At 41.3% G+C, this 24,784-nt stretch overlaps 1 protein-coding gene across 2 annotated transcripts in view; it reads right to left on the reverse strand.

Moving 5' to 3' along the window:
• Window positions 1-676: 676 nt before the first annotated feature.
• The window catches only part of LOC149324185 (mitogen-activated protein kinase 4-like), a 101,923-nt gene continuing 77,815 nt past the window's right edge, over window positions 677-24,784 (reverse strand). For both annotated transcript variants that reach the window (XM_089497406.1, XM_089497407.1), the window contains exons 3-6: window positions 18,040-18,184; window positions 7,212-7,373; window positions 4,697-4,898; window positions 677-2,864 (exon numbers count right to left, since the gene is read on the reverse strand). In XM_089497406.1, the coding sequence (XP_089353532.1) occupies window positions 2,177-2,864; window positions 4,697-4,898; window positions 7,212-7,373; window positions 18,040-18,184 (1,197 nt within the window). In that variant the 3' untranslated portion in view covers window positions 677-2,176. The remainder of the gene's footprint in view (window positions 2,865-4,696; window positions 4,899-7,211; window positions 7,374-18,039; window positions 18,185-24,784) is intronic.

Consider the following 24,784-nt stretch of genomic DNA (forward strand, 5'->3'; position numbering starts at 1 on the left):
AGTGATTTTAAATTCAGGTGCCACAATGCTTTCTCTCTCCATTATTTCTTTTGCACAGACCATAACTGTTGGGCATGGGGTTGCTTTAAATAATGACTTTTTCCCCATTTATATCCTGACTTTCTTCCATCCTGGGCTTTAGAGCAACAAGTATGGAGATCCTAGGTGGTCTATTATTCAGGTACTTAATCTAGTTTCAATAAGGCTGCTGCATCATGCACTTTCCTATTCACTGGTTTCAGTACTTTAAATCCAGTATAATTGGTGGGGTGAAACTGCCCCCAGCATATTTACACTGAATTGCACCATTGTGCAAATAGCGACATCTGTTGCAAAACCATGAAAACATGGTTGTATGTTTTCATGCAAAAACACCTGCATGAAAACATACAGCAAGGGCGAGTAACTGTCAGAGCAGAGGGGTGGGGGTGGGGGGGTCACATAACCCCTATGAATTCTTGGAGAGCTACAACCCCATTGCACACACCTCCCATTAAAAAAAAAATATCAAAATTTGGTTCCCCCCCCCCCCCCATGAACCCATACACTCTTGGGAGGTATGAGGGCATTTTTGCCAAATCTCCCCCCCCCCCCCCGTCATTTTAGGCTCAAAAGAGGCCTTGTTCTATAACAGAAAGGGAACCAGAAGTCACTTTCTGCTTTTTAAAAAGACCTCTCGCAGGTATAAAATGGCCCAGAGGAGCAAAACATAGTGAAAATGCCCTCCTCACATTCTACATGGTGGCTGGGGACATTTTTGGGAGGCAAATCCACTTTGCCCATCCCCACCCTCATTGTGTAATTGCACAGTTATAATGGCACAATAGGATCCAGGTCAATGCATTTTTTACCCACAAAGCTTTGGGTAAAGGACAGATGGTTCCCTTTTGATTATTTCTTCATTTAACCCAGTATAGTCCATGTCAACTGGCAGAGACTCTTCATTATCTCAGGAGAAGGTTCTATTTTCTGTCATCTAATAAATGAACTCTTCTAACTTGATGTAGAAGGTAAGTTGAGAGGAACTGAAGCTAGAACCTTCTCCATGCAAAACATGCATCTCTGAGTCCAGCCCTACCATTAGGCAAAGTGAGGCAACCATCTCAAGCAGCAAATTGATAATTATCCCATTTCTTAGTGTTGCACTATCGGGGATAGAGAAGAGGGATTTAGGAGATTTTCTACCTTAGATGCCAGAATAAAATGGCTAGCTTTGAATATTATGTATCTTGACCTGGGTAGGTGGGATGTCATTTTGGATTCCATCTGAAACAGCAAGATACGTTGGGCTACCAGTGCTTCTCAATTATTTTCTGTCATGCCCCCCCCCTAGGAAGAAGAAAACAGTTCGCGCCCCCCGTGCGACTGTAAATAGTATTTGCCGAGGTCAAACGAGCCCCCCTTTACGGAGCCTCGCGACCCCCTTTATGGAGCCTCGCGCCCTCCCTGGGGGGTGCGCCCCACTATTTGAGAAGTACTGGGCTAACCTTATGGAGTCTCCCTAAACAAGGATAAAGAATTCAAGGCTGAAGGCTGAAAGTCCCCATTTCAACTTTCACTTCAAACATAAACTCACTGTGAGTCAAATTTAGAATTAGAACTTGAAAGGGTACTTTTTTCAAGCTCTGGCCACAGTCTCTCAGCTGCAGTTTGTAATGCATGCAGTAGTACTGCCCTGCCTTACAAATGTCATGAAGACTGAAAATACATGGGAAAGCACCATATCAAATTGTGATGTTACTAAGAAACAGGGGCACCTGGTTCTCTGAAGGAGGGCTCAGACCTTCCTGCCTCTCAAAGCAAAAGTGATTTGACACTCCTCTATAAAATTAAAAGTTTAACATCTTTTGCAGGACATCTCTACACTGGAGGCTGATGTCCAAAACATGTCCCCTAGAGCAAAAAGGCAAGACTGTTAAGGCAGCATAAGAATCCCTACATTTCATTCATACCTCGGGAAACCTTTTAGGTTTCCTGCCAAGGCCTCAAAAGGGGATTTTGGCTTGTGGTTGCCCTTAACATGAAGGATTTCAGTAACATTAGATAATAAGCCAGCATGTTCCATGTGTGATCAAACCTTGACTGCTATTCATCATTGGGTACGTAGCACATGAAAATGGAAGAATTTTTAAGGAGATTTCCAGAACCCTGGTTAATTATTTTTGGTCTTTTTTTTTTACCATCTCTCTTTATGATACACCTCTGTCTGTACAATCTCATTTGGGTGTTCTGCTAAACATGCACCATTGATGTCCTTAAGCTTGTTGTCCGGAAGATCCTCGGGCTTCGTGCAAAGTTTCAGTGCCCTGGAAATGAAGACATCCAAGTCAAACTGAGGGTCACTTTTGCTATCAACTTCCTTGGATTCTCTTTGGAGATGGTGAGGCGAAGATGGCAAACTCCGTTCTTGAATCTCTGGAACGGTATTGGGACAATCAAGTCCCGTCTGCGTACTTGTCACCCACTGGGCTATCTCTAAGAAAAGGTTGGAAGGTTCCTCTTCCAAAGCTATCTCTGCTGTGGGTGCAATAGATGCCCTTTTCCAGTGGGACAAGTCCAATATAAGTTTGGGTTCTGAATAATGGTGGAGCTTGCTGTCCCTGCATAGCAGCTTGTCTAAATAGGAAGGCGACCCCACTTTGTAATCACATGATCGTCCATAATCCCCTTCAAATGCTCGGTCCATGGAAGAATGTGACTGCTCCAGGAATCTCTCTGAACTGCTCTGGGAATATTTTCGGGGATCCACTTGAGCTTCCTCGGCAATGGATTCCGATCCTGCTCGAGGATCACGTTGCACCTCGTCCAAATCATGGCATTTCTCATGTTTCCATTCCACATCCGAAGACAAACTCACTTGATACCTATTTGTTCAAAATGATGACAGTGTTGGACATACAGGTAAACATTTCATATGCATTAACCTACCTCGTAAACATATGGGTTGCTCTTCTTGTAATTTTCCCCTCAAAACAATGTACAGATACAGGTTGAGTTTCCTTTATTCAAAACATTTGGGACCAGAAATGATTTGGATTTTGGGGTATTTTTTTGGGATTTTGGGATACCTGTATTTGCATATACGTCCATAATGAGATATCCTGGAGATGAGACCAAAGGCTAAACCCAAAATTCATTTATGTTTCATATATTATATACATAGCCTGAAAGTAGTTTTATATAATATTTTTAATAATATTGTGCATGAAACAAAAGGCTAAAACAGACCGGCCCAAAGGAGGAGCATGATGAAGCCCCTTTGAGAACTGGATCAGGGCTGTGGCACTCACACACCATGGCCCTGATCTGGCTTTTTTCTGGTGCAAAAAGAAGCGGTGAAATGCTAGTCCTTTTTGTGCCAGAAAAAGGGTGCCCTTTCTGCTGCCGCTACGGCTTTTCAATGCTCCTGCGGCGTGCAGTGTTTAAATGCCATGCTGCCAGTGTGCTGAAAACCTGCCACTGTGTAAACAGCCAGGGGGCTTAACAATGGCTTCCTGCCAGCTTGAGGGCATGTGTTGTGTGTACACCACATCCCCAAGCCACCAGGAAACTGGTGTATTTTGCCAGTCTGTCCCAACCCAAAATTTGTTATACACTGAACCATCAGACAGCAGATGTGTCACTATCTCACACTCATGAAAAAAGTTTGGGTTTTTAGAATATTTTGGATTTCAGAATTCCAAATAAGGGAGATTCAACCTGTATTTTGTTTTATTTATTTATTTAAAATGTTTGTTTATCACCTTTCAACCTCCTAGAAAATGCACTACAGGTTGCACTACAGCATTACAGGTTGTGTACTTGTAAAGAACGGCCTTCTTTTGTTCTTCTCTCTTAAGGTCCATGCAAATCAATGGCATATAACAATAAATATTTACTCCTTCTGTTTTTAATTTTTGTCCTTCTAAGGATCACAGGGAGCTTTTCCTCCTTCCACCATTATATCCTCATTTGAACGCAGTAAGATGCAAAAGAAGAAGAAGAAGCAGCAGCAGCAGCAGCAGCAGCAGCAGCAGCAGCAGCAGCAGCAGCAGCTGCCTGAGCTAATATCACGCTGGGATTTTTATAGATAAGCAAAATTTGATTCTAGAACAAGGTTTCCCCACTTCAAATCTAAAGAAACTGAATTCTTTGACAGCATGTGTTAAATTAATTGTTTAAGTAAATCTGCATATATTAGCATGGTTGGAATGACCGCTGGTCTCTAAGAATAAAATCCACTCATGTTTGAATCATTACAGATAATGAAGATAGGACATATTTTCAAATTTTACCTTATTTTGCCTATAGCAGTCTATAAAATGTACTATTTGGTGAAACTTATTTTGCTTTTATTCAGACACATAGCCATGTTAGTCTTGAATATCAGTAAGCAAAGGGATCTTGTGACATCTTTGAGACTAACTGTTTAGAAGAAGTTCTAAATCTGAGATCTGAGGAATTAGACCAAGCCTACAAAAGCTTATGTTAAATGATTCTGGTTTTTTTAGTCATGGGGAAGGAAAAGCCCACTTTCCAACCATTGGAAATATTATACAACAACTCTTTTGGCTTCTGAGGCTTTGCCATAGACTTTCTTGTGAATCTTAGCATCTGTAAGGACTAGAATTTTTTTTAAAGTCCTGTGATTCTCAGAGAAGTGAAATTCTGCTCTTGATTTCACCATCGCATGCCTCAGTCTAATAAATAAATGTACCTCTCCCAGTTGGACATCTGGCTTTGGTTGGCTTCCATCAGCAAAATATCATCAATCTCATCTTCAATGCGGAAAGGATGCTGAGAAACAGGCTCATCTTCAGGACAGTAATAAGGGCTCATATAAGGATGCTGCAGCCCCATCTCCGCAGTCAGTCTGTCCATGGGATTGAATGTCAGTATCTTCTCCAGAAAATCAATAGCTGCAAGTGGCAGATAAATAATCAGGCCAGCTGTAGGTAGGCAAGAACAGATCTGGTTCCTAAATGGAGAGTTTCATGGGACCATTATAACACTGTCTGAAATCAGATGACATACCCTTTAAAGCTCTATTTCTATTTAATTATGGGGTGTAATTGCCCTTGAGTCAAAAGTAGAACTCTAATTATACTTAATGAGAATGACGTGCAGGCTTTGGAAGGATACTGAGTCCTGCAGACGTTAGTCCTCTTAAAAATAGGGCAGGGCCCACAGTAGAGATAGCTAAACAGAAACAGGGAATGTAATCCAAAGCAATCGACAGCACTAAACACACTTATCTAGGAACAAATTCCTTATAATTCAGTGGTATTAATCTCTGGGTATGAATGCATAGGACTGCATTACTAAACACATTATCACACTTGGGAGTAAGCCCCATGGAACACAGTGGGGCTTATTTCTGCATACCTCCTCATTTCTGCATACCTCCTCAGAAATAAGCACAAATGTGTTCTATGGGGCTTACTGCAAAGTAAGTGTGAGACAGTGTGAGTAATAGATGTCTTAGGGTTGGTATTGTAGAGTCAATTGTAGGGGATCCATCACATATGGTGACTGGCCATAGGTCACCTGTTAGAATCATAGAATCATAGAGTTGGAAGAGACCACAAGGGCCATCCAGTCCAACCCCCTGCCATGCAGGAAATCTCAATCAAAGCGTTCCCGACAGATGGCCATCCAGCCTCTGTTTAAAAACCTCTAAGGAAGGATCATGGATGAATGGGATGGGTCTCCCTCGGATTATTTTGACACAGTAACCACTATAGAAAACGGGCTCTTACTTTGCATGAGCTTTTCAATTCTCTCCCAGCCAGGTGTGACCAGGTCCACATCAGTTTAAGTTTAGCAATGCTGCAACATCAAACTCACGTAGTCCGAGAATAAGAAACATGTTACCCTCAAAAAAGGTTTGATAACAGCTTCCCTCAGCTTCAACCAGTGATTAGTGAGTGTAGGACCTATGCTCCAGAACATCAAGCTGCCTACTCCTGACCTAGATTAGTAGTCCACAAGCGTTGGTCTTACAGATATTTCAGATTTCCCAGAATCTTTGCCATTGGTCATGCTGACTGGAGCTTTGGGAGTAATGAAATCCAAAACACATGGAGGGCCAACGGTCCATTATATTGGTGAGCACAGGAAACAGTTTTTTCTGTGGTGGCACCATCCTTGTTGTGAAAGGTCCTGTGACAGGACTGGACTATCCACTGGGACCAGAATGTACTGCTTCTTTAATATGCACAACTGGAGATATTTACCACATATAGTCAACTATAAGTTGACCTCATGTATAAGTCGGGGGTAGATTCTGTGGCCAAAATTATGGGGTTTTATAGGACCTGTGCATAAGTCAAGGGTAAAACTTGGGGCATGTAACAAAGGATGAAGGGGCATGTAAATGATGAATCAAAGGAAAATAATGCTAAAGAACTTGCAGAATTCCAGCAGGCATAACTGTTTGTGTTCACCCTAAAGGCTAGATGGATGAGAGAATCAAAAAAGCATAGAATCATAGAGTTGGAAAAGACCACAGGGGCCATCCAGTCCAACCCCATTCTGCCATGCAGGAAATCTCAATCAAAGCATACCTGACAGATGGCCATCCAGCCTCTGTTTGAAGACTTCCAAGAAAGGAGACTCCACTACACTCCGAGGGAGTGTGTTCCACTGTCGAACAGCCCTTACTGTCAGGAAGTTCCTCCTAATGTTGAGGTGGAATCTCTTTTCCTGTAGCTTGCATCCATTGCTCCGGGTCCTAGTCTCTGGAGCAGCAGAAAACAAGCTTCTCCCTACTCAATAAGGCATCCCTTTAAGTATTTAAACAAGACTATCATATCACCTCTTAACCTTCTCTTCTCCAGGCTAAACATCCCCAGCTTTCAAAATCGTTCCTCATAGGGCATGGTTTCCAGACCCTTCACCATTTGGACACACTCCAGTTTCTCCACATCTATGACTCTATGTCCAGAACTGGACACAGAATAGAGGGGAGTCAGTGCTCCCAGGACAATTACACTCTTACCAGAGGATGGTTTCTTTTAAAATAAGAGTTAAAGTACAGTACTGACATTGACCCATGGATAAGTCAACTCAGTTTTTTGAGGGCAATTTTTTGACTAAAATATCTAGACATACACATGAGTATATACAGTAATCTAATTTCAACTGAGTTTGGTGCTTATGCATTGGGAGAGAAATATTTTTCAGCAAAGGAGCCTATCCTTGAATCCTTCCAGATACATAACCCACTGTACCTTGGCTGTTCATCTCTGGAAGAAGCTTCCGCAAGGGCTTCTTCACCTCCCAGGTGCTGTTGACAAACGTCGGCATGACTTTGAGCAGTTCTTCCTTGTCCTCTTCATGGAAAACGGGAATGGTCTCCAAAATGAGCTGCATCTGTTCCAACTCATGGCTTCCTAAACAAGCACAGATGATGCTGTTCACAGGAACAACTGTTGGGAACTAAGGAACCTCAAACCTTGCCATACATGTATTTTCATCATTGGCCAGGTGAGGCATGTGTGAAAGAGCTAAGTCTAAATATTCAAATCCCCACTGAGTCATAGAAACCCACTGGATGACACTGGGCAAGTCACATTCTCAGAAGAAGGTGAAGGAAAAAACCCTCTGAACAAATCCTGCCAAGGAACCCCTGAGATAGTGTTATCCTCCTGGCTCTGATGTCCAGAGAAGACGCCAAGCTACTGCTTGCTTTAGGGGAATATTTAGACTTAGCTCAAATAGAGAGATATAGAATGACTGGGGTAACTTAGTCTATCCCAACTTTTATGGGGTCTAAAAAGTTGGTTTTCAATGAAAATGAGTTTTATTTAAAAGGGAAATAAACACACCAATCAAGGAAACAACCATGCACACACACAAGGATGATAGAAATCAAAGGTGGGAAGTAGATGTAAGGCTTCACTAACAGTGATGATTACCTATTTGGATCTTGATTCCTATCAAACTAGTTCCGGGAAAAGATAGAGGACTCAATCGCTCTTGTGGTAAGTGGGAATGGCAAGCAATCGAGGTGCTAGTCAAGCAAACTGACAGTTTGTGCCTGCTACTGGACTGAACTGGGGACTTGCTGAAAAGTACCAATACTGTCCGCCTGCATTATACGTGGGCATGCCTTACATGGCTTTCAGCATACACTGAAAGCTGCTCCAGAAGAAGGATGAGTGTGCCCCGGACAGGATAATGGTGTGCGTGCGCTACTGCACTGCTGCGTGCACCAGCCCCATTCATTTAAATGGGGCTTGAGCATACAGTCTGGAACTGATCCCCTGCGTAAGGGAAGGGTGGACTGTATTTATACCAAAATTATGCTTTGGGAGCAGATTCTAAGGAGTTGAAAAGACCAAATGGTTTTGAAGTTACTTTGAAATGGTTTTGAAGTTCTTTGAAATGGATTTGGAATCACTTTGAAATGGTCTTGCAAGGTGGCAACATTGAGGTGTGAAGGGATGGCAATAGCCGCACATTTCCGAGGCAGAGAGGATTAGCATGCAGGATCACCAGTGCTTTGTTTATCTTATATGAGCTCACTGTCCTAAAGTCTTGGGTCTCCTCACCTCCTCCAGAACATCCAAAATCAATTAATCAAACCAGGGCCCCCATGCAAAACTGACAAATATTCATAATACAGAGCAGGTGTTTCTTCATCAGAGTCAAGGACTGTATGCTTACACTGTTTAAAATGCCATCTTTTACCACTAGGTGGAAGACAGCAACTGTTTGTGCCCACGATAAATCACCAACAAAGCTATTCACAATGCTTGAATCCTCTATACAAGTAAACTTTCCTCCCAGTTTGGTGAATATCGTGTTTAATAGGATGTTTTCCATTATAAATAGCAGGTTACCTGGGGCAAGATCCAACATTGTCAGTGTACATTGTCAGTTCTCCAGACAGTACTCTACTACAGTTCCCCATGCATAAACCCCAGGATCTCCAGTTTTGCTGTAGGCTGTTGAAGCAAAACTATGAGACCTGGAGCCAGAGTACTTTCGCCACTGCAGAGGGTGGAAGGGAATGCTAATCTCCAGAACACGCTCCCCCCCCCCCCCCAGGCATATAAGGTGAACTCACGCTTTGCATTTGTCGTTAAAAGGATGCTGGCCTTAGTGGGGTAAAATTTCAATAGAGTATAACATTCTAATATCATAGAATTGTAGAATTTTTAAATTTGGAAGGGCTGCGAGGCCATCTTGTCCAACCCCTTGTCATGTAGAAATATACAGCTAAAGTCATTAGGTCAGAATGACTGTCCAGCATCTATTTAAAGATCTCCAAAGAAGGAGACTCCTTCACCCTCTGAGACAGTCTTTTCCACTGTCAAATGTTCTTATAGTCAAGAATTTCTTCCTAATGTTTAGGAGGAATCTCTTATTTTTGAATTTGAATCAAAGGTCATGGCCTCCTGTTCTAGACTCTAGAGAAGCAGAAAACCAGCATAATCCATCTTTTGCATGACATCCCTTCAGATATTTAAAGATAGTTATCATATCACAACTCAGTCTTCGCTTCTCCGGACTGAAGATACTTGACTCCCTAATAAGCTGTTCCTCATAAGGCTTGATTTCCAGACATTTGATCATCTTGGTCCCCCTTCTCTAGACACAGTTCATCTTGTCCATATTCTTCTTGAACTCTGGTGCCCAGAACTAGACATAGTATTCCAGGTGAGGTCAGACCAAAGTAGAATAGAATGGTACTATGACTTTATTCTCCTGCTGATATGGACTAGAATTGCATTGGCTTTTTGGCTGCTGCATCACACTGTTGACTCATGTTTAGCCTGTAGATGCTTTTCCATATGTACAGTGGGTCCTTGGTATCTGCTGGGGTTTGGTTCCATGGATGCACAAAATCCATGGATGTGCAAATCCCATTAAATATAATGGCAGAGTAAATATGGGGAATGTGCTGTGTGTACCAATGGGCCATTGAGCTTGTAGGTGATGCCAGTGGACCCAGGCTCATCATTTTCAAAGTATCCAATCTATAAAGTTGCAGCTGGTCAGACTAGAAACAGAACTAGATAAAAGAATGATATTTTTCTCTGGATTTTAATAAGGCAGCCCAGTGAGGTTAACTGAATGCAAGCACGTAACAGGTATTTTTGAAAAACAAATAGCTAATATGGGCATGGAAGACCATGATTAGCAACAGACTTTTGGCACACACACCAGAATTTCCAGATCTCAGAGCCTTGGGTTCATCAAGCCAATGATGAAAAATCTCAGGATGAGAGCCCTGCCTTGAAGAATGCATATTTCCTCATTTGATAGATTTGATACTTTCCTTTTTAATGGCATACTCTGTAGAAATGTGGTTGACACTTAATGTATTGTGCTTAATGACTTCACCAGCAATTGATTCTTGTAACATTACAGGAGATTAATCTTAGTCTCAAATTTTGGCCATGAAACCTCAGGGCCTGAGATAATCTTCAACTGCAAACCCTACCACACACACAGTCACACTCACATATACACACACAAAACTGGTGCCTCTCAAACCTGAAGCCCTATGAAAATCCCTTCTTCCCCGACCCAAGATCTGTATGTACTTTCTAACTGTCCTCATTTCACAGTGACAGTTCCCATTAATCCTCTGCCATCCCACTTCTCCTGCTGCTTTTAAAATGGCTCAGTTTCCCTACCCCCCTACTTTCCCCCTTTGTCCTCCGCTTACTTCAACTGATGCAGACTGAACTGAAAGTGCAAAAAGTATTGTTCACTCACCTAATGCAGCAGAGAGACAGGACCGGGGGGGGGGGGGGTCAGGACCCAGTAGACTCAGGCAAAAGCAAAATGCTGCAACCTCTTCTAGCCTCTCCGTTCTTCCTCATAAATAACTTTTGCTATCTTGACCATATACTGATGCTGCATGGCTACCCATTTTATGGTTTTCATTTGTGATACCCATCCAACAGGAGAGTATTCCCTATAAGGAATTCTGACCTTAGTTTAAAGTGGCTCATAGAAAGAAAAAGGTTTTTATTAAAGGAGATGACAAAACAAAGGCAGCAGGAGTTGTGAGCAGGCTTGCCTCCCCTTCCCCAAGCTTTAGGAATTAGCTCCCAACACAAACCATCACACATCAATGCTCAAGGACAAAAGTAAAGCAAGGAGATTTCATTAGGCTATGTTACTTACGGTATTTCTTTTCCCCCCCAAGGACCATTAGCTAATAATGTCCAAGTTACACCGTCAGTATAACTACCCCAATACTCTTTTGTTTGTTTTTTGTTTGAATCTCATTAATGCTATCTAAATAATTAACAAACTCATATCTGGATTCATTATTATTTAAGCAGCTGAGATGTCCTATTTCTAATAGCTACCCAAGGAACCGGATAGAGGCTTTATTTCTTGGAAATGCTTCCATATTCCCAAATGTTGGCCTATGAGGATTCAAAAACAAAAATGAGTTGCATAGCTCCATTTTTGAGTCACTGACATCTGAAAAAGAGGGTTCTGTTGAGCTAGAATAGGTACAGAAGGGGGAAATCGAAATGTCCAGGGTGCTTTTCTCCAAGAAAAACTACAACATTTGAGGCTTTTATTTAATTTTTTTTTAAAAAAGATAATCCAACACATCTGGAAGGAAGCAGGTTGGGGAGGACTAATCTACATCGTTCCAGGATCTGGCCAATTCATTGTTTTGGTGCACAAGCCAGTGAGTGACTTTCCTTTGTTCACAGGAGGGATCCACTTGTGTTTAAACAATCATCTGATTCAGTGGTTAAAAGCATTTTCCATCACTTACACCCCCTGCTCCCCGTAGTTTCTTTGGATAGAGAAGCATGTCCTCAGCATGGTGTGAAAACACTCCACTATTTGTTTTAAGACAACATCTCTTGATGTGAGTCCTGGTTGCTGCTGGGGGTTGTTGGGAGGGGTGTTGAAGAATGTGCACGCATGCTGCCTCCCACTATCCTAGCCTTAAAAAACCATCCCACCCAAAATGGATTCCAAGGTAATTTATATTTTATCTGTATTCCTGATCTATGAGATGACCCTCTACAACGATCAAATGCAGAGCTTGGGAACATTATCCTTTTTTTAAACGATGGGTGCATCTCCCCTGTAGAAATAATGATGTCTGAGTCCACTTTAAGTCCTTTAGCTCCATCCTATGGAATCCTGGGATTTGTAGTCTTTAGCCTTCTCTGCTAAAGAGGGCTGGTACCTCACAAAACTACAAATCCCAAAATACTGTAGGATCGAGCCATGACAGTTAACGTGGTATCAAACCGCATTGCTTCTAGAATGTAGATGCACCCTATAATTCCCATAATCTGACAGCCGGCCTGACCTGGTTTTGCTGGCTAGAGAACTGTAGTCCAAAAATTGCAATGTGTCCAAGCTCTGATCAAACTGTAAACCAGCTGAGATTATTCCTAAAGGAGTATCTGGACTGTACCACTGAAGACAGTTGGAGAAAGGAGTTCACGTGATTGAATATTCATACATACAAAAGGAAATCCCTACACAAAGGAACTATATAAGATGCCTGAAGAAAGGCATTCTAGCCAAGCCATCTTGGCTGGCAAACTGCAGTCAGTCCTCCATATCCACAGATTCTTTATCCATGGATTAAACCATCTATGGGTTAAAAATATTCCAAAAAGATATAAATTCCATAAGGCAAACCCTGATTTTGATATTTTATACAAGGGACACCAGTTCACTACCGGTATGTCATTATATTGAATGAGATTTGAGCATTCACAGATTTTGGTATACACAAAGTTAGGGTCAGCCCTAATTATATTTGGATCTTATCACCTTTTCCAGTGAGTCATGTCATCTCAAGACACAACAGGTTCAGTTCAGTCACTTTGGTTTCTACTGAGAGTTCAGGTTTGATTTATTCTCAGCCCATTTATTTGTCTTTGTGGTAGTCCATCGTTTCCACAACACTCTCCTCACACATTGCATTTCAAATGAATTGATTTCTTTCCTACCAGCTATGTTCACCATCCAGCTTTCATATTTGTACATAGAAATTGGAAAGACTATGGCAGAGATGATTCGGACATTGATATTTAATGCTGTATCTTTACACTTGAGGATCTCATCTCGTTTCTCCATAGCTGCCCTTTAACACCACTTTAATGGTCATGCTTATCCCACAGAATCCTGAGATTTGCAGTTTGGTGATGCATTCAGCCTGGCCTGTCAGATAGCTCTGGTGCCTCACCAAACTACAAATCCCAGGATTATGTAGAATAAGTCATGGCAGTTAAACTAATGCCAAAGTGCTTTAATTTCTGGAGTGGCAACACCTAAAGTCATAGCCTTCTTCTGATGTCTGAACAATAGTCTCCATTTTTATTAATGACTGAGGCAAGGTATAGAAAATCTATAACAATTCTGTTGTCTTCATTGCCCATTTTAAAGTTATGTAACTTTTTTCCCCTTAATATTTGGCTGTAACCCTTCTTTTCACTTTCTTCCTTAATTTTCATCAATAGTCATTCCAAATCTTTTTAAAAATTATTTTTATTTTTTGCTAGTAATAGGACGTCATCTGTGTATTAAATTGCTGTTTTTTCTTCCTCCAGTTTTCACACCTTCCTCCGCTGAGCCTAATCCCGCTTTAAGGTAGGCCTACTGAGAGTTATTACCATGGCTGAAAATAGAACCTGCATGTACAAAGACAGCATGACTCCTTCTACCGCCAATATTCACCTTTGCGTGTTATTGCTTATATAGCTAAAATAGCAGCTCTATGTGCAAGAAGGTGGTACAGGCTGAGAATCCAAAATGTTTGAAACTGGAAGTGTTTTGCATTTCAGTTTTTTTTTAAATTGAAATATTTTAGACAATGAGATATCTTGGAGATGGGAACCAAGTCTAAACGCATAATTTTGTGCGTGAAACAAAGTCTGTGTACACTGAACCATCAGAAAGCAAAAGTGCTACTATCTCAACCAACCTTGTGGGCAATTTTTGGATTTTGGAGCATTTCAGCTTTTTGATTTTCAGATAAGGGATACTTAGGGTGCATCTAGACTGTAGAAATAATGCAATACGACACCACTTTAACTGAAACGGCTGCATCCAACAGACTCCTGGAATTTGTAGTTTTGTGAGGCACCAACACTCTTTGGCAGAGAAAGTTGAAGACCTCATACAACTACAAATCCCAGGAATCCACAGGATCAAGCTAAAGTCCTTAAAGTGGTGTCAAACTGCATTATTTCTACAGTCTAGATGCACCCACATCCTGTATTAGCAGGCTGAGAGGGTCCTCAAGAGAGTGTTGCTGTTGTGTGCCCTCAAGTCATTTCCGACTTAAGGTGACCCTATCAGGGGGGGTACTTGGCAAGACTTGTTTAGAGGTGGTTTGCCATTGCTTTCCCCTGAGGCTGAGAGCATGTGACTTGCCCAATGTCACCCAGTGGGTTTCTTGGTCGAGTGGGGAATCAAACCCTGGTTGCCAGAGTCGTAGTCCACTACTCAAACCACTTTGTCACCCTGGCTCTCACCTCAAGGGGTGTGTAAATATTTAAAAAATTGAAGGAAAAGCTCTAACTGCAAGGTGTGGGGGAGGACTCCAAAAATAATGCAAGGACCAAGTATGCTCAGGGTTCACAGACTTGCAAGTCACTGTTGTAGAAAGAAAATTAAAAAGAGTTGATGCCATTTCTGCAACAGAATAGAGTATGTTAAAGAAGGGGGAGACTGGCTCTCTGGCAGAATGAACCAGGAGTACTGCATATTGCCAAAATTTTGTTACAGGTCCCACCTGTACACCTGAATACAAGCCACTGTACCTGCATCTGAAGTGTTCTTTTAGCGGTTGCTAAAAACCAGTCATGGTTAGAAAGTGAGAAACTATTGTTATCCTATCTTTGGTGGAACATATTGGGAGATTCAGATCTCCAAACACTTTTTCTTGGGGACAAAACAATCCCCCAAGCTGAAGAAGTTGGCCATCACTGCTCGGTACCACAGCCTATGCAACCAAGTCTTTTGGGTGACATTATTATGGACAACCAAGACTTAGAAATCTATTATTAATGGAGCTTATTATATATTTAGAGAAAGCTGTGTGCAGTTGCTTACTAGAGTGTCAAAATCCTGCAGCCTTGCAAAATAAATAATGGGCTGTGATGGTACAATAATAATAGCAAAGAAGAAAGACGGCCAGGTCAAACTGAGAAGGAGGGATGTTTATTTGTTCAGTGGCATCAGGGGGTGCATTTGATGCCTGAATAAATATTAATGGCCTCCTTTTCCAGCTGTTGCATAGAGACTGTGCCAGCAACCTTCTAGCAGGTGAGGAAGCCTCTTATTCTTGTTAAGAATATTTTCTTCTTAATAAGCGCCAGGGACATAGGTTAGCAGGAGACTTGAAAGCATGTTGTCATAATGAAAAGAGAGAATATTTTCTTCCAGTTTTTAGATGCGGTTTATCGTGAAAGTATGAAATCTACAGTATTTCAAATTGCTTTCTTCCCCAGCAGCACTCAAAGGGCTGCTTTGCTTAAGATGCTGCTTTTGGGTTGCATAAGCCAACAAAAAAGGATCATCAGCAATCACCACAACCAGGGCCAGAATATCTATTAGCTAGGTATTGCCTGAGATCTCTTCTTTAAGTTTCTGCTATTTTAGGAGGAGCATTTGAAATGAAACAGAGGGTACAGTTTAAATGGAGGGCATAATCTCCTATCCCACTTGTGGGCTGTATCTGCTCTGCAGAAATAATGCAGGTTGACATCACTTTAACTGCCATGGCTCCATGTTATAGAATCCTGGGATCTGTAGTTTTGTGAGATATTTAGCCTTCTCTGTCAGAGAGCTCTGGTGCTACAACAAACTAGAAATCCCAGGATTCCACAGGATGGAGCCATGATAGTTAAAGCAATGTCAAACTGCATTATTTTTGCAGTGCAAATGCAGCCATGGGCTTCCTATGGGCAGCAGTCTGGCCACTGTGTGAACAGAATGTTCTGTTGATAAGAGTTGAAGAAAGGGTTATTGATTCCATCAAGAAAGCTCAGGGCTAAGTTTGCAAGACCTAAGCAGAGGCTCTTGAAGGTCTCATTCATAGGATCACTGTAAGTTGAAGTCAACTTGTTGGCAATTAACAAGACCAACAGCTGATCCAATGTGGCCCTTCTAATATTTTCATTCTAATTAGGAGATGGTCACAGAGTACAGTTAGTGTCCAAAACAGAAAGGGCATACGTCAAAGGACAGTGGTGCACAGGTTTAGGGCTGGCCAGTGGAATATCAGAGATAGATTACTCAGACTGAGGACCCAAGCAACAGTTGGTGGATTAAAAGAACAAGGGAAAGCCCTAACTGAGCCTTTGTTTTACCTGATGCTTATAGTTGCAGTAATAGACAATAGCAATTTGAAGTAGAGATACTGCAGTGCAACAAGAGAAGATCAGCAGCTTATCTCTTGCTTGGCAAGGTGCCATGGTGGTGGGGGGAAAGGGCTATGGCATTACCTGGAACCCACTGTGAGGATTTCTAGTCTGCAGGGTCCATCACTTTACACTCAACCTAAACCTTTAGGATTATGTACAACATTTCTCAAAATGCTGTCCAACATGCTTGAGTGTCAAGATCCTTACTTCCAAACCTGTTCAAAACATGCATCAAAACCTTTTAGCTAACCTCTTCCTGAAGCTATTGCTATCACTCACCAGCTTTGTGGGGGTTCAGTTGTGAAATCACATAAATACATATGTATGTGGCATAGTGATTTGAGTAACAGACTATAACTCTGGAGACTAGGATACAATTCCCAGCTCAGTCATAAAATCTACTGGATGATCTCGTGCAAGGCATACCTTCACAGCTTCAGGGAAAGGCAATGGCAAGCCTCCTCTGTACAAATCTTGCCATAAAAACCCCAAGATAGATTTGTCTTAGGGTTGCCATAAGTCAGAAATGACTCAAAGGCACATGACGACGGCAACAACAACAAATTAAAGCAGTGGCCACAGGGAGACAAAAGGGGCAGCATTCATATAGTTTGTCACCACTATACTGATGACCAGATCTCCTGATTCTGATGTATAAGCACTAAAATCTCTGACATAGATGTGGATAGTGAGAAAGTATGAATCCAGGGGAGCAATGAGGGTAGCTAAGTGGGGAAGTCAAGTAATCAGATATAGGACTAGGCATTAATGAAGACAGTTTTCTCTTTTTGCATTTGAATCTGACACAGTTTAGGCTCTGCTGTGAACATCTGACTCCATCCTGGCTTCTGAGGGAGAGAGGGGTGGGCCAATCCCATCAGGCATCCCCAAAGGAACTGAGTCCTTCCCAGAAGGCATCTGGTTCCATCCTCCACTCCTTTCCCCTTTTGTGTCATGTCTTTTTAGATTGTAAGCCTGAGGGCAGGGAACCGTCTAATTAAAAGATTGTATGTACAGTGCTGTGTAAATTTACAGCGCTATATAAATAAAGCTTAATAATAATAATAATAATAATAACAGACCTATTACCTGGCAAGTTCACAATAAAGGGCTGGTTTTGTGGACAAGTATGTTTGCTGCTGAGAAGCAAAACATTTCTCTGTTGCCTTTTATTTATTTATTTTTAAAAAATTATTTCCAAAATCATGGGAATCAACTACTTTCTGTTTCTTCTACTATTTTTAAACTATACATGGGATGACAAGATTTCTAGCACTAGCAGCATGCCACAAATAAGCAATGTGATCTACAGAAAGTTCACATGCTATAGGTTTCCAAACTGTTGTGTCTTCAAGTTGTTTCTGACTTATAGTGAGCCAAAGGTGACCCTATCATGTGGTTTGCTTAGCAAGATTTGATCAGAGGGACCATGCTGTTGCTTTCCTCCAAGACTCAAAGAGTGTGGCTTATCCAAGGTCACCTAGTGGATTCCATGGCTGAGTGGGGATTTGAACTCTGATCTTTCAGAGTCCTAATCCAACCCTTAAACCAATACACCACACTGGCAGTTCCCAAATACTGTATTGTTTAAATAGGTATGAGAATATACAGGAAGTTTCCACAGACACACATCAGGAAGAGAAGGGAAAGGGTTTTAAAAAGATAGGAATTAGTGACTTACCAGCAAAGAGCATCTTTCCTGTAAGCATCTCTGCTAAAATGCAACCAGCTGCCCACATGTCAATTGCTTTAGTGTAGTTGTTGGGTGAGAGGAGCAAACGAGGCGATCGATACCATTTTGTTACCAAGCCTTCTGACAGGTAACCCTGAAGGAATAAAAGAGATATCTCTGATACAGAGGAAGGAGTTTTACCATGAATTACCAAGATATTTCCACAAATAACTGCACAACAGAATTCATCTTTTGTCTTCAGTGGTATACATTCAATAGTACCCGCATGCATTTCCACATCAGCTTTTGGCTTTCTTGCCTTTCTACAATGGCTAGATCACAACACTGAAGAGACAACCCATCATCTACTCCACATTATTTCTTCAACCCTGTCACCTAGTTTCCCTGTTTCTCATACTGGTCCTCAGTACACAAATATATATAGCTTTCGGCCTGGGCAAGATTTTAAGATTCTAGATAAACTGATGGAGAAGTTGCAATGTTTATGAACATTCTGTATTTTACTAGTTTTGGAACAAAACAAAAAACGGGAAAGCATGCATTCACAGTAGAAGATTGAAATGAGACAGTGTCCCACATGTTATGTGATAGTCCAAAAACTTTTCTTTCTTCAAAACCCTACCAAAAACTATTATTTCTTTAAAAAGCTCCCCCACCCCAAATTTTATTTAAGAAATAAAAGGTTTGGGACCATTACATAGCATATGGTGCTTTATCTCATTTCAGCCCTCTATTATATTAGTTCAGTTCAACTGTTCAAGTTACATCAGCATAACCAGTCCCACAGGAAAGGAGGTGCTGAAGCTGAGAATGTTCAAGCATGGCTACTTCCATAGCAAAAGCAAAAGTCAATGTATGTATGTAGTATGTATGTATACATGCATATATGTGAAGACACACCCAACTAAAGGTGGTGGCAGGTTTGGGTGTGCAACACTGGTACCCTGGTGAAATCAAACTCTTTACCCAAAAAAGGCTCTGAAGCTGAATGTAAAGTTCAAAAGGGGGGAAATTTAATTTATAGGACAAAAACAAAGAGTTTTCTCCTCCCCAGCTCTAAACAAAAGATACTTTACAGCTTCAGCAATCTTCCGGATGTCATCTTTCTGGGTCTGATGTTGGTTTGCTCTCCTCACTCAATGGAGCTGGTGCAGGGTCTTTCAGCTCCTGAATTCCTCTATTTTCTTGCTGATGGTAACTAATTTGGCTAAATTGGTAACTAAAATGGCTAAGGTACTTGGTAACTAAATTGGCTAAATTGGTAACTAATTTGGCTGAGGTGTAAGAAATGCCCTTTCCAGCTGTCTGGGCCTGTTTGCCACCAAAAAGACAGCTCCCAACTAAAACCTTCCAGCTACAGCAGAGCAGGCTGGGAAAGGGCAAACCAAACCTGGAAAAAATGCAGGGGAATCCTACAGCTCCTCCCACAAACTAATACAATGACTTTCCTACACTAAAATATTCTATGGCCTGAACCAACATGAAAGAAAATGCAGGGGGAAATTCAATCAGTCCTGGCAGGACATCACAATATATGTAACTGTGATTGCTACTACTGTTGTTGTTGTTACATTACTGTTATTAGGACAATAGTACTCAATGTTAGAGAGGATTCTCTCATCTTCTTCCATAAAACCATAGAGCATTTACTATGATAATAACTCTTGTGTTTTTTCCACCTCTAACTTTGTAGAATTATGCTACTACCCAAATGTGCTGAACAAATGCCTTTTCTTTAGTCATTTTGAAGCAGCAGTGCTATCTTTCTTCTCAAGAAGAAGAATTCATCCAATTCATCAACAGAATGGAGATCTCTCCTTTCTTGCACCAATGATTTTCAAAAGGCAGTGGTCTCACTAGGGGATGCAGACCACACCAGGTGACACATTAAGGAGTGTGTGTGATACCACTGCTCCTCAAACATTTGCATTTTGGCAGAAATGAACTTTGGCAATTGCCTATCAGTTTATTCTTCTCTGTTCTTCTTTTGTGTCTTTAAGTTGCTTCCAATTTATGGTGACCCTGAGGCAAACCTATCATGCGGTTTTCTTGGGCTGAGAGGGTGTGATTTGCCCTCACTCATTCAGCAGATTTCCATAGGTGAGTAGGTTAGCTCTGATTTCCAGCGTCCTAGTCCTATACTCAAACCACTACACCATGCTGGCTGTTCTTCATTGTCATATGCAGACAGTGTAAGTGAGCCCATTCCTTGGCATCAGATGGAGAGTGGGAAGGAATTGGATGAGGCATCTTCAAACTTCAAAGCCAGCTAATGATAACAAGCAGCCAATCCATCTAACAAAAGGACTAGCTTTGCTTGGCTAAACTTTTTTTTTTTTTTTTTTTTTTTTTTTTTTTTTGCAATCATAGCACCGCAAGGTTGGAAGAGATCCTAAGTTCCTATTTTGCCTTTGTACTTGTGCTGTGTAAATCACACTCTTCTGTGTTTTTTAATCAGACTGACAGCATCTCTGTTATCACAGCATGTTCTAAACAAACTGCCTTCATCACACAATGCCTCTTTTCTGTCAACAGTGTGCAAAATAACCTGTAGAAGAGCCAGGTCATTTTCACATGGGATTATGAGAGCACTTTTCACCTCTCCTGACACTCTTGCACCCTGGTTAACAACCAGGATTGTGTGGTAAATTTCATAGCTTGTGTAGCATTGTCTGTAGTTTCAGCAAGCACAGTCCTTATACTTCCAAGCATGTTACCACAGTCCTTATACTTCCAAGCATGTTACCAAAGTCATAAAGGCTAGAAATTTGCTTTCATTTTTAAGGTCAGATTCTCCAGAACAGAATTTCTGTGTCCATTTCTGATTTGTATGCAGTTTCTGGTGTGTAAGCAGAGGGACTGAAGAGTGCATATTTCCCCAGTAAATTATGGCACTGTGTCAGATATTCCATTAGATCTAACTGACAGCTCAGAAGAAAAAAATGGATTTACCATTGGATTATCTGCTGGGCACACAGTTACTGGCAGCTGAGAATAGAAATATTCTTTCAGAATCATTTTATAGGTCTCTAAGAGAGCACCAGGCACCTGTAAAGCCTGCTCTATAGTGACAGCATCATACCCCAGTGAAACTAGTCACACCTTGTAACACTGCCACTTAAGACAAATCACCTTCTTCTTGTTTTCCTCCTATCCTGGGCTTTCCCCCCTCCCAACAGGAATGGAGCAGTTTGGAAAGATGTGCACACTCCTCCTCTGTCCTGAGCTTTTTCCACATTCACATTTTTTTCATATTCACGATGGTCTTGCACCCCTAACCCCCATGAATGCCAAGGGCATACTGTATAATGTACATGACAACACATGATAAGCACCAGCCAAAAACACCTTTATTGTGTTAATATTAAATTTTTCTACTAACTAGCCTTCAAAGTGGCTTGCAAGCAAATGCCATTTCCTTTTTCCTTTTTAAAAAATCAGTAAACATTAAAATTATATATAGACTCTAAGCAAATGTCTCTCAGTGGAGATTCTTAAAGTGATTGTCCCTATATACAGTATTACAAAGATACTCTGAAGCTCTTAAAGTGATTGTCCTGTCTCTGGAACAGTTTTTATCTCTTCCCATTGCTATTTGACAGCTGTGTTAATCCAGTTAACGGGTCCATTTCAGCTACGCAAAGACCTTTTTGGAGCCAGTCTGTCATATGCAATCATCCATTAGACTTCCATTACTAGTAGCAGCCTCTACAACCATCTTCACTGTAACCAACACATTTCCAATCAAATTTTTGTGATCGTTGTTGTTATGTGCCTTCAAGTCGTTTCTGACTTATGGCAACCTTAAGGTGATCCTATCATAGCAATAGCAGCTTCATTTATATACCACTTCATACCACACTAAGCAGTCTTTAAATGGTTTACAACTGTAAGCTAATGGCCCCCAATAAGCTGGGTGCTCATTTTATTCACCTCGGAAGGATTCAAGGCTGAGTCAGCCATGAGCCCCTGGCAAGATTTGTTCAGAGGAGGTTTGCCATTGCCTTCTCCTGAGGATGAGAGCATACAACGTGCCCAAGGCCACCCACTGAGCTTCATGACTGAGGTTGGAATTGAACCCTAGTCTCCAGAGTCCTAGTTACCGTAAATGCTCAAACCACTATACCATCCTGGCTGTCTTATACCCACATAATATACACATATAACTTTGAGAAAAACATATTTTTAGAAAATGGCACACCAATGGGTCATTCTCTGCATTTGTTCCAAAGAAGGGAAGATGTTCCTTGTGACAATTCCCAGCCCTACGCAGAGGGGTCTAGAGGTCAAGATGACTACCGTAAACTGAGCCTGCCATACTTTGGCCACATTATAAGAAGACATGATTCTTTAGAAAAGATGATAATGCTAGGAAGGAAGGAGGAAAAAAGAAAGACCTATGGATAGAGTCAATCAGGGAAGCCACGGCCTTGAGTCTGCAAGACCTGAGCAAGGCTGTTGATGATAGGGTGACCTGCAGATCTTTCATTCATAGGGTCGCCATAAGTCAAAGTTGACTTGAAGGTATTTAACAACAACATTTTTTATTTAGTAACTCCATAAAATCTCAAAGAGTACAGCTTGCAGCCTGAATCTCAATTTAGTATTCTTTTTAATATTCTCTTGCCAACATATTTTTCCAAAAGGACAAAATTAAAACCTATGAATAAGTCAGTGTATTTTATCTCACAAGTTACTATGGAAATATTATAGAAATTAAGCAACAATTTAAGAATGACTAAAATCAGAAAGCATAAATGACCATCCAAAAAACAAGCAATACACCAATACAACATCAAAGCATAAATCAGAATAATAAAATAGATCCTTATGACATCTTGTCAGAGGTTTTTACAAGATTTTATCTAGAGCCTAAGGGATAAAGAAGCAAACACCTGGCAAATACACTTGGGAAGGCTTCTCCATGTTGGAGGCTGTCACTACCAGTTATGGGAACAGTAAGAACAAGGGCTTGGTTGGCGAACAGAACAAAATAGGTAGGTTAAGCTGCAGCATGTGTGCATGTGTCATCAAGTCGCCTGTCAACTTACACTGACCAGACTGTAAGGTTTCATAGGGTTTTCCTAGGCAAGGAAAACTTAGAGATCGTTTTGCCAATTCCTCCTTTGAAATACAGCACCTGGAATTTGTTTCGCAGTCTCTTATCCAAGCACTAACTAGAGCTGACCCTTCTCAGCTTCCAAAATCAGACATGATCTGGTACCTCTGGGCTATTTAGGACTAAGCTGCAGAGGCCTATGTAAATATTTAGACTATAAATGTCATGGGGGAGCCAGTCTCGTGTAATGGTTTGAGGGTTGCACTATGACTCTGGAAATGAGAATTCAAGTCCCTGCTTTCCCATGGAAATCCACTGAATGACTTTGGGTAAATCACATTCTTTCAGCACTGGAGAAAGGCAATGGCAAACTCTCTGAACAAATCTTGTCAAGGAAACTCCATAACAGGTTCACCTCAGGGTTGCTATAATTCAGAAATGACCTGAAGGTACACAACAACAAAATATTTCTTGGGACAGGGACATGGCCTCTTTGACATGGTAAAGCACAACAAACTCTTTATGGATAATGAAGCTACTGGGTGCAAGTGATGGAAGACATGTACCGTAAGCACAGATTCAGAAAATATGAAAAAGCAATACCTTTTGTGTCAGCATTTACAGCATAGATATGATGCAGAAAGTTATTTAAATGCAGGGATGCATTTGGAAATGTAAGCTTCCAACTTCTAAAAATAAATAAAATAATAAAAATGGCCACAGAAGCGGCTTACAGGACCTGGGCTGCATCTGGGATGGACCTGGGCGGTGATTCAGTGGTGATTTCTGTGTGATAGGATTCTGCAGCCTCCAGAATTAGCACTGGATTCAGGAAAGGTAAGCTGCTGCCTTAACCTCATGCGATAGGGTCCCTAGTGAGCTTCCAGGCTGACTGAGGATGTGAACGCCGATCTAGCCAACTATATTGTACAATGATTTTCAATAGCCAAAAGAGCAAATTATCTTCAGACAATAGAAATATCCAGGAGTGATGGCAGTATAAAATTACACTGCCATGTTCTAAAATCCTTTTTCACAGATAACAAATCTACAGGCCTCTGGATTCCTGCTGCACATGAATACTTGCCTCATTTTGCATGCAAAAGGAGCAAGCACACCAGTCTCGTGAGAAGAGTGTTGCTTGATGAACAAACAGGCACCAATCTCTCACTGCTCATACAAGCGGCATTGCAGAGAGAAATACTCCCCAAGCTAATGCAATGTGACAGCTGCTGTGTGACCCAGCCAGTATCCTTGCAGGAGGGGAAAATGTGTTGAACTTCTATTTCCCTCTCTGTGTACGTTTCCAGAATCAATGCCCAGCCTCTCAACTGTCTTATCATAGCTCCATAGTGGATTTCAGGTGAAGCAGTAGAAGTATTCAGCTGCAACATACTTACACATCCTGGTTTTGTGTAATCTACACTCACATCACCCTGCAGATTCCAGGTACAGTGGGCCCTGGTATCCTCTGGGGTTTGGTTCCATGACCCCACCATGGGATACCAAAATCCATGGAGGCTCAAATCCCATTATACAGAGTGGCATAGTAAAATGGCAAAACCAAGGTTTGCTTTTGGGGTTTCTTAAAAATATATATATTTTCAAGCCATGGATGGTTGAAAGAGCGTCATCCTCGCAAAACATGATAAACTGACGCTGTGTTCATATTGC

This window comes from Sceloporus occidentalis, unplaced genomic scaffold (assembly GCF_023333645.1).
Source record: "Sceloporus occidentalis isolate IW3139 unplaced genomic scaffold, rSceOcc1.0.p SCAF_1, whole genome shotgun sequence".
Taxonomy (NCBI): Eukaryota; Metazoa; Chordata; class Lepidosauria; order Squamata; family Phrynosomatidae; genus Sceloporus; species Sceloporus occidentalis.